We start from the raw sequence: 9,972 nt of genomic DNA on the forward strand, positions 1-9,972 counted from the left end.
TTTGAGAGAATTTTTCTTTTCCTACATAGGAAATGAGGATGAGTCTTGTTGTGAGGTGAAAAGGAAGAATTATTTGTATTCAAATATTTAGTTTAAATGTAACATATAGACTTGACTGAATTTGATTGTTTTGGGTCGCACTTGTTGATTTATGAAGTGAATCGCAACCAAATTCTAATTATATACATTATTAGTTTATTTTATTTATCTACTTCAGATGATTTACAGGTTTACAAATCAAAATGTGAGAATAATTACTTAACCCCTTTTTGAGGATAAATTAAAATTTGATATTCTTAATTGATTTATAGATATTCATTCTTATTTTAAACTTGAAATAACACTTACACACAATATTATTCCTTTTTAAAGAACATTATATTTTTTTTTCTTATTTTTTATAAAATATAATTGCAATTGCTTAATTTATTGTTAGTTTAAAGAAATTTAATGCTAATTTGGAGAATAACTAAAAACAAAATTTTAGTGCTCGAGTGAAGATAATAGTTATGAAAGGATAAAAGATTATAAACCAATTAAAAAAAAGTTACTGTAATTTATCAAAATTCGGGTTTAAAACTATTTCACCCTTCAGATATAAGAAAATTACAATAAACCCACAGGATTAAAAAATGTGACATTTTTTATCTCGGCATTTTATCAAATGACAATTTTTCCCCAAAAGCTGACTGACTGACATACTGTCACCGACAGCAGCCAAACTACCGCCATGCCTGAATCAATGTCAGATTGCAACACATTGTTCCGCCATAGCCGTTCAACTTTGGACCTCATAACTTCTTTTAAAATTTTTTAATTGAAATGACGAAACTGCCTTTTCCCCTCTGTTAGCCTTAACGCCTTAAGAACCAACACACAGCCTCCCCACAACCAAAAGTAAATAAAATAAACGCTTGAAACGCAGAGAAGGGCACAAGAACGAAATGTTATCGCGATCCGTGTATCAACGGCAACCCCATATTTTGCGTCTCGAATTCGGCAAAATCATCGGCTTCTCAGCTCTATTCAACCTCCTTCTTAGAAGATATTCACATGACTGATAGTTGCATCAAAGTATGCTCTTTTTTTTTTCTGGCTTTTTTAGTTTCATTATTTTTAATTCACTTGATTCAATTATGAATTCTAATTATCTATCTCTGATATTTTTGAATGCGTTGTTTGCAGAGAATGAAAGAATTACAGGCCACTGAAACATCTGAAGAGAAACCAATGCTTCGGTTGGGTGTAGAAACTGGTGGATGTGTCGGGCTTCCAGTATGTTTTGATTTGGATAACAAAACCAACCCAGATGACAGGTCTTTCCATCTCCATTTTTTTTTTCCATTTTATTTACTGGCTTCCAGTTTCTGTACTTCCCTTTTTTTTTTTTTTTTTTTTTTAAGTGATTGCCGAGTTTTGAAAAGGAAGGGGTTAAATTGGTGATTGATAAATTTCCTATGATTTCGTAAAAGGGGCAAATTGATTACGTTGAGGAGCTGATTCGTTCTGCATTTGTGGTAAGGCACTTTCTCTGGAGTGTTTGTAGAACATGTTTAGCTGTTTGTTTGTATTGCATTTCATATTTCTGATCCCTACTTTAGTCGAAAAGGTTTTAGTCGGTGAACTGTTTTCTGTTCACCCACTGTTTTTCTGTGAGGCATCGCGTCACCTAAAATTTAATCCCCACTGTTTTTAGGTCCAACACTGCTAATAAGCTCCTCTACTATATACCTTTAGGTCTATATCGTGTTTGACAGAGAGTAGCTGGTGCAAGTGCTTTTGTGGTTGCTTATATACTAGTATGCTGGTTGGGAAAAAAAGTAATGGTCTGCCTCAGGTAAGATTTGGTTTAGTGGAGATGAGGTCACATTCAAATCAGAACTTCTACTTTTAAGCAATTAATTTGCAGTATAGGTTAGTTCGCATGATTGGTTTGTTAGCTGCTGGTCTATTGTGTGATCTCACAGTTTGTTACATGATTGGGTGCCAAAATTATGTTAAAATTAATCGGATTTGAAAAGAATATTAAATGTTTACTTGTGGGCATGATGTATGTGCGGATATACTACTAGAGGATTTCTAACCATCAAATTCTGTTGACCAACAGCCTTGCAGTTGTTTGCTAATTACTACATATAATGGCTCTAAGTGTGTGTGACTGATATTAATTATATCTATGTGCACAGCTTTTGTTGCAAAAGATCTGGTCCATTCATATTAAGTATGTACACTTCTCAAGTAGTGTTGAGACAGAAAAATCTTCTCCAGTCCAAGGTCGGCTTTTAAAATTATCATATCTTGAGAATTGGATATTACCATTTGCTATCCATTTTGTTGATTGACTTATTGAATTAAGCCACCCATAGTATTATAATATTAAAAACATACTAATTGTGTGCTGGATACAGAAATGTACACCTTTATCCTCTGCTTTTTGAATTTTAAATCTCCGCCAGTTATGCACCATTGGATAGAGGTTTTGGTGAAATTAAAGAGTCTCATTTCAGCTTCACTGCATGTTAGGGGCAATCATCTCTTAGAAATTGGAAATTGACCATTGGCAAACTGGGGTGTTTTATTAGTGCCTAAATTTAGGTTGTCAATAATAACTAGATGAGGATTCAGAGTCATTTTTGCTATATAAATTTATGGTGCTGCCACACTATAGTGAGCGCGCTTTCAGTAATCAAATTAAATCTGTTCTTCATGCCAGGTTTTTGTTTTTGATCACTCGAAATGTATCATACTTAGATGTTATGTAACAAGTAATGATGCTTTGCAGGTGAGTACAAATCCAAGTGCAGGGGTGGTGCATTGTAAAAGTTCATTTATGGTGAAACAGTAGTTCTAGTCAGTCAATATCTTGTTCAATCCATAACTTAACACTCCAGAATGGGCCAAGAGGTCATCTAATTTTTGCTATATTGGTCCTTGGGTCGAATTTTATAGTGTGTTCTTAAACATTGGGCCAATTCCATGTATTTTTTACTATTTCTGTTTTAAATCGACTAGTATCTTTGTATGATATTGCTCATCTATTGGAGCAGAAGCTGGTTATCTATCAATAAAGAACTTTTAATCGGACACATTCCATCTACATATGGTGATAGATTGATAGTGAATCAGCATTGCAGGTAAAAATTGTTATTCCAACTTGCATTTCTCCTAGGCTGTTGATGGCCTATGAAATACTGCATAACAGGAGCTGTGAGATCAATTCTGATATTACACAAGTCCGAAGACTATGGAGGATAACGTAATGGATTCCAGCTACTACATGGTTAAATATTACATAGTTTTCATTGTAAAACATATCCAGATGTATGAATGTCTCATCAATAAGCAGCACAAATGTGCCTGTTACAAACTTTAGTGTAATGGCTTCCATTTCTGTACGAGGAAATTAAAGAACTGCATAATGAATGGATTTTTTCAGTGATATTCCGAGAGAGTTGTTAATATGTTTCATGGATGCTTTTATTTAAATGTGAAGTGAAGAATAGTACTATTTTTTGTTTCTGCTGTAAAAGCATGGTCGCATCAGGCCTGCTGGAAGAGTGATCGATTGACTTTTACCATGTGTGCTGGTTTTAGGGTGATGTAATTGTTGGGGTAATGAATCTGGGTGGCTCGGGACAGTTAATTTGCAAATGCGGGAAATTAAAACACTCTTATGATTCCATATTGTTTTAGCTTTCTGTATGCTGAGCCTGCATTCTTCATGGAACTCTGTTCTAGCAAATGGGTAATTTGTTTTCTTTTTATTTGTTTCTCTTGATCCTTCCTTTAGTATGTTTCATGTATTTTCTTGAAAAAAAGAAAGAAAAGAAAGATTGTAAGTGTACATATAAGTGAAGGAATTGCATGAGGATGCCAAAGTTCAGAGGAATTTGGGAGGTTGGTTGGTTGTTATAGAAGGTTGCATAAAGTCTTCCATCATTTTTTTTTTCTTTTTTTCTTTTGGTATTCCAGAATGGGGATATGCTTTAAGTAAACTTCTCATTTTCAAGACTTAGTGATTGTACTATGGGACCTCATTTTTACTCGGTGGTTCGGCAATGAATCCGCCGAAGCACTGCACAGTTTTACACAAACATTGAAAATTGGCTTTAAATCCTTTTAGACAATTGTTACACTGAATTATTAACATTTATGAGTCAAAGAAAGCTAACACGATAGTAGAACAAGAATCTTTACGAAGATGGAGCAAGAGTTCCAACCTGAAAGTAAGCTTTAACATACATTTATGATTCTTCATAGATCATTGAGTTGAATCATCAGTAAAAAGCTCTGTTTACTTTCCATTTGTGTCAAATGCTGTAATCTTGATTTGCTCATTATAGATTTACCAAGTAACAGCTCTAAAGATTTTGTAAACAAGAAAACAAAAGGCTAGAGAAACAAACAGAGATTTAACATTATTAAATTCCGTAAACTGAAGAAGATGATTTTCCCAGGCAAATAATCACAACTGTTCACAGTTAAATATCAATTCAAGAAATCACAAAACCTCAATGAATGAAACCATGGTTGAGAAATAAGTTTTGATGCACTTGGGCATATAACGCTTATTTGCAACAAAAACTGCTACACGTTCCAATGATGCTTAGTCCAAATTTTTTATATGAAGCTTCAAAATAACAAGGAATAGAGTTCACTAATCTATTCTTCAGATTGCCTTTGCCCCAACACTGGAATGTCTTCATACCGTTTCTGCAGTACAAAAGTAAAATTAAATAAAAATAAAATTGAATTGAAGTCGGTGGTGGCAATAGCAAAAGCCAGGGCATTATTTCATCCAATGTCACTCGGTTAATTTAACTACAACTGTTAATCATTTAAGCATCTAGAGATTAAAATTTTTGGTGTTATAATACTTATGACATCAAAACATTTTCTACTTTAAATTTTCTAGGCATGTTTAATAGAACTCATGAAAGAACTTGCTTGCAGGATGTTCAAGATAATGAAAGTGACAATAAAGAGAACTACAAGAAATAAGCTAATAACAAAAGGCATCTTCCTGTTATGACTATCAATCAAAACAGAAATAACGTATCTAAAAGAGGCATGCACCAAACTGGAGTACAGTTCTAAAATAAACTTTATTTTACTCATTCCAGGGGTATGCAATAGCAATGTTCATTTCCTGGTGACTACACATGAAATACATCTTCAAACAATTCACATTATTTATGACATTACGACCAGAGACAGCATTAAGAAGAGAGTGATCGTCAAAAATCCGATATGAAGTGAAAATTTATATAAACCTCCCCTCTTTTCACAATTTGCAACTCTATTTATGCATACAGCTAGTGGAGAAGCAACTAACTGAAAAATCTTACATAAGTTGCACGAAATACTTGTCCAAAAATTTCCTAGTAGTTGTTTTGTCTTAAATTTAAGCAATACAATAAAATCCAAGATCCATACTACAGGCTGAGTGGATATCTATAAAATAGATTTCTTTTCTACTTCTAAAAATACCAAAAAGAGGATTCTTAAGGACTTGTTCACTACATAAGCTAGAGAATCGGCAATCCCAAAGGACAAATCTCAATAAAATAATACAAAGCATTCTTTTGTGACTTTTAATGATATCTTGACCCAGCATTGAAATACAGATCAGATCCCCTAGTTAAAGACTTAAAAGAAAAAATGATTTGACTACCTCATCAAATTACAAGGGTTAAAATGAAAAACCACCAGCAAAACATACATCTATATAAAGAAATTTTATGTTTATATAACATTATAAATGTCGATTGAAAACATCAGACAGAAACTGAACTCAAGACTCGAGGGAAATTGGTAACAAAATAAACCAGTACCATAACCAATATTCTTAGAAACTTGGATCGCAAAGTGTCAATAGATGTATCAGTAAGATTATACTTTAGCCAATCAATAGAAAAATACCTAAAGCATGGAGAGCCTTAAAGAAAATACTCATCAGGAAATCCAATTAACATGGTCATAATCAAATGACATCATTTAAACCATCAAATACAATAGCAGCCATTGTTACCCAAAAGAAACCTATGATAATACACTTTCACCCTCTGCTGCTTAAATTATGGACACAGAAGATGAATTGGAGTCGACATTAAAATCCATCACATGAATCTAGCTAGTACATTCCTATCGGTAACCATACACATACCACTTGTATATTTCTCAGTCTCCCTTGTTCAGCAAAGTGAGCCTTTTATGCCCTTTAAGTTGTAGGGATATATTGCACTCAAAGTTAAAATTTCTAAATTAAAGCTATATCACCAATTACGCGTATAACGCTCTCTTTCTCTCTCCCTCTTTGTAAGATGGTTATTAACTAAGAATACATTCAAAGCCTCAAAGACAGAGGTGCTAACTTCAACTGTGAAAACTAGGTCAAAAAAATGAAATGCAGTTACAGTGAACCTACATTGGTAGTCGGTTTTCAGCCCCACATCAACAACCAATAACAGTTTAAACTTAAGACACTTTTCAGCTAGAAAAAGGGTGCAGGAAGCTTTAGAAAATAGAAGATCGATATGAAATACACTATAATTTATGCAATTTTCTGCAAACATAAACCTTATCTCACACATGCCACAACAGCAGAAGTAATTAACAGGCATACACACAAGCGATGAAATGAAGAATAAATAGAAAAAAAAAGAATGAATAAGTCAATTTATTACCCCAACATTATTGTACTCCCAGAGCTTACGAACTCCATAATCCACAGCCTGCACCCAATAATTAAATTATTAGAGAAGTCCTAAGATCATAACATACGAGAAAAATCTAATATCTTCTTTCTATGATTTATTTACAGAAAATATAGCAAAATAATAAATAAAAATCATATAAAGTCAATTGTGCTCCTTCATCGATCAACTAATCACAAATAAATTGAAAGAAGAATATCAATGTATTAAAAAAATATATATTAGAAAAATAAATAAATAAATTATACCCGTTCACCAGCAAAAGCACCGGCGATGATAAAGGTAACGTAAATGGAGTTACGGCGCATGATAACTCTGTAGAGACCTTCGAAGAGGCCTCCTTGACTTCTTTTGCTTGTGTAATCCATGGCGATACAAGTCGGTTCTTTCGGTCGAACAATCGATCTGTAGTTAGGGTTCCCGGAGAGATCTTGATCGCAACAATCGATCTGTAGTTAGGGTTCCTATGAAACTAATCTCCCTTCTCCCTTAGTAGCGAAGATAAAAGTCTGATTACGAAGTGAAAAGAAAGCACGCACCGAAGAAGAAATTGTTGAATCCGACCGGCTATATCTATTTAGGAGGGGGCTCGCCTCTCATCAATCAAAGCTTGCGCCGCTATAGAGAGATCTTGATCGCGAAAATGTCCATGGAAAAAGTGGTTATTGATTACTTTATCATAATTTTTGGGCCGCTTTGGTGGGCTGTGGGCTTTCTGGGCCAGACTCATAGTCTTCTATCAGGAAAGAAAAAGAAAGGGCAAATGAACGGGTACCCGAATCGTTGGAGCTTTCAAAATGTGTCAACATGGCGACCAACCCATATGAATATTCAGTTTTATACAGTAGCACATCTTTATAGTGATAGTCTATATAACAATAATCTTTATATAGTTATAAAAAATTATGGTCCCAACTTGACTAAGTTATAATTTTTTTAGGTCTCGTCTTAAAGAACTCATCCTACATAGTAATAATTATATGTATATTATAAAAAATATATGTTATGTTCTATTAAAAGTTTAAAATAAAATAAAATAATTATTTAAAGTTGTTTGAGACAATGATTTATGCTTTGGAGTTGTTACCATATCTTTTATTTTGCGGGTACGTAATAAGCCATAAGCATGGTTACCTTCTTGTTGAAGCCAAAATATTTTTAGCTTTCAAGCATGTTTAGAGCTTTTTGGCATGAAATTTTTGGTATTTCCCTACTATCATCCTCAAGATTATCTCATTCCTCTTCTTATCTAATTCCAGTAATGATTTATTTTTCAATTAAAACATACAAGATTTGTTGCTCATTTAGATAACTGGGGAAGAAATTAATATCCATTTGATTAGTTTAGTAAAATTGTCGAATCTAATTACTTAATTTTATAGTGATTCTTTGATATTCATTTTCGTACTATCCTAATGCTACTAAAATAAGGAATTGAAATCATAATACCACTAAAACATGAATTATAAAATAAAAAATAAAAACAATAATTTTTGTAACTATACTTCTATTAAATTATAATTTTTTTATAGTAATAAATTTAATTGATCCTAATATTGTGATTATAGAGATGTTTTACTGTATGGAGAGATTCTACTCCATATCTATGGAGAGATTCTACTCCATAGATGTATATATATAAATTTTGTTTCAAAGTTAAGATTAGGGTGACTAATTGGTGATTTTGTAAAATGAAAGAAGAATAAACCACAAAGGAAAGAAGACACGTAAACTTGTCACGATCCATACAAAACAAACACTTGGGATGACTCCCACCCCTTTTTCATTCCCTCCCTCCCTCCCTCCATCTCCTCTCTTTTCCTTCAATTTACATTACTTTCTTTCATATGAATAAACAACGCACCAAAATGACTCACCATCCTGGTGATTCTTCCCCTCCACTTGCATCAGAATCCAACAAAACTCATCAATATTCCATCCACGCACAAACCTCAGTGCATGAAGAATCTGAAGCTCAAGCTCAAGTTTCGGCATTACAAGATATGTGTTCCACTGCAATAGTTGGAGTTAAGAACGAAGGAGAAAGTAGTAGTCTTGATGGGGATTTATCAGAAGATAATGGACGTGAGAGATTGAAGAGACATAGAATTGAAGTGGCTGGACACGTATGGATACCTGATATATGGGGTCAAGAAGAGATGCTAAAAGATTGGGTTGATTGTGTTGCTTTTGATGCTTCTTTAGTTTCTACTACAATTATGTCAGCTCGTTCAGCTTTGGCTCAAGAAGGAAGAAGATCGAATTCTGGTGGATTGAGAATAGAAAACAGGTGTTAGCCTTTTCTTTTTTAATCCATCATTATTACCCTGTTTTTATATTTCTTGATACTTGAAGAGAATATATTTGGATTGCCAATCTGCACTTTACAAATTAATCATTCTATCGTTCATGTATTAGATCATCTTTTTTGCTGGAATTAATTTGTATTTGTTTCGATAAATTACTTGCATAAGCTGCTCAACTGAACACCAAGTAAAATATGGAAATTTCTTAGCCTCTTCCTTTCATGATAGGAGATGGGTTTGTAGAAAAAATGAAAAAGAAAGAAAAACCCTTAGGATACAAACTTTACCTTTGGGGACTTAGCCGTGGTTTACTCACACAACATCTGAGATTTGAGTTTCCTCATAGACACTTGCATAGCTTCCAATTTCTCAAAGATTGCAAATGCAGTTCTTGTGGATTTAAACCCCCCAATGGACAAATATATGACAATTGTTTCCTGTTTTCAAAAAATTGCATATTCGATGGACAGCCCGTTTCGAGCAAGTGCAAAGAAGAACACAAACTTTAACAAGCAAATTGTTAGAATCATTGAAATTGATGTTGGCAATTCTATGCTTAGAGGTATGGTCATGAAAGTTTTGTAGAATTCAAGACCGCCCCTACCAAGAAACCAGTAAGTGGGACAGTTTCAATAAAATGTGGTTCAAGTTGTCTGGGGTTTTTTTGACAACTGATTTGTTCAATCGAAACTTTAATAGCCCGAGAAGAATGGTGTCCCACCTGCCTCTTTCACCATAAATATTTTAAGAGTAAACGACATTTTCCCACCCCTGTTTCATAAATTGTAGATTCCCACCCTTAAATTAATACCTTTACTCTTCTCTCCAAATAATACCCACATCTCATATTTTTCTCAAATAACCCTCCAAAAGAGATCCTGACCAAGCCAAAAATCTAGCCTGAGTCCAACACCATTAGACCTCCCCAACACCACCATCAGCATCCCCTT

General features: G+C 33.7%; 2 protein-coding genes and 1 pseudogene across 2 annotated transcripts; 2 read left to right on the forward strand and 1 right to left on the reverse strand.

Annotated features, from left to right (window-relative positions):
* Positions 1–32: 32 nt before the first annotated feature.
* On the forward strand, positions 33–2,845 carry LOC116132731 (annotated as a pseudogene).
* A 1,545-nt stretch (positions 2,846–4,390) lies between these two features.
* On the reverse strand, positions 4,391–7,370 carry LOC116132728 (cytochrome b-c1 complex subunit 9). The gene is made up of 3 exons (XM_031418389.1): positions 6,965–7,370; positions 6,687–6,734; positions 4,391–4,713 (listed from the first exon to the last, which is right to left on the reverse strand). The coding sequence occupies exons 1-3, from the start codon at positions 7,082–7,084 to the stop codon at positions 4,663–4,665; spliced, it is 219 nt and encodes a 72-aa protein (XP_031274249.1). The 5' UTR covers positions 7,085–7,370; the 3' UTR covers positions 4,391–4,662.
* A 1,136-nt stretch (positions 7,371–8,506) lies between these two features.
* LOC116132749 (protein BIC1-like) lies at positions 8,507–9,637 on the forward strand. The gene is made up of 2 exons (XM_031418418.1): positions 8,507–9,006; positions 9,493–9,637. The coding sequence occupies exons 1-2, from the start codon at positions 8,564–8,566 to the stop codon at positions 9,605–9,607; spliced, it is 558 nt and encodes a 185-aa protein (XP_031274278.1). The 5' UTR covers positions 8,507–8,563; the 3' UTR covers positions 9,608–9,637.
* Positions 9,638–9,972: the final 335 nt, after the last annotated feature.

This window comes from Pistacia vera, unplaced genomic scaffold (assembly GCF_008641045.1).
Source record: "Pistacia vera cultivar Batoury unplaced genomic scaffold, PisVer_v2 Contig26, whole genome shotgun sequence".
NCBI classification, from domain to species: domain Eukaryota; kingdom Viridiplantae; phylum Streptophyta; class Magnoliopsida; order Sapindales; family Anacardiaceae; genus Pistacia; species Pistacia vera.

Excerpts from the sequence above, each read along its gene's own strand:
- LOC116132749 (XM_031418418.1), top strand. The coding sequence starts at position 8,564 with ATGAATAAACAACGCACCAAAATGACTCACCATCCTGGTGATTCTTCC. Across the intron at positions 9,007-9,492 it reads GGATTGAGAATAGAAAACAG|CCCGTTTCGAGCAAGTGCAA; the intron begins GTGTTAGCCTTT and ends TTCGATGGACAG.
- LOC116132728 (XM_031418389.1), bottom strand. The coding sequence starts at position 7,084 with ATGGATTACACAAGCAAAAGAAGTCAAGGAGGCCTCTTCGAAGGTCTC. Across the intron at positions 6,735-6,964 it reads GTGCTTTTGCTGGTGAACGG|GCTGTGGATTATGGAGTTCG; the intron begins GTATAATTTATT and ends TATTGGGTGCAG. Across the intron at positions 4,714-6,686 it reads GGGAGTACAATAATGTTGGG|AAACGGTATGAAGACATTCC; the intron begins GTAATAAATTGA and ends TTTGTACTGCAG.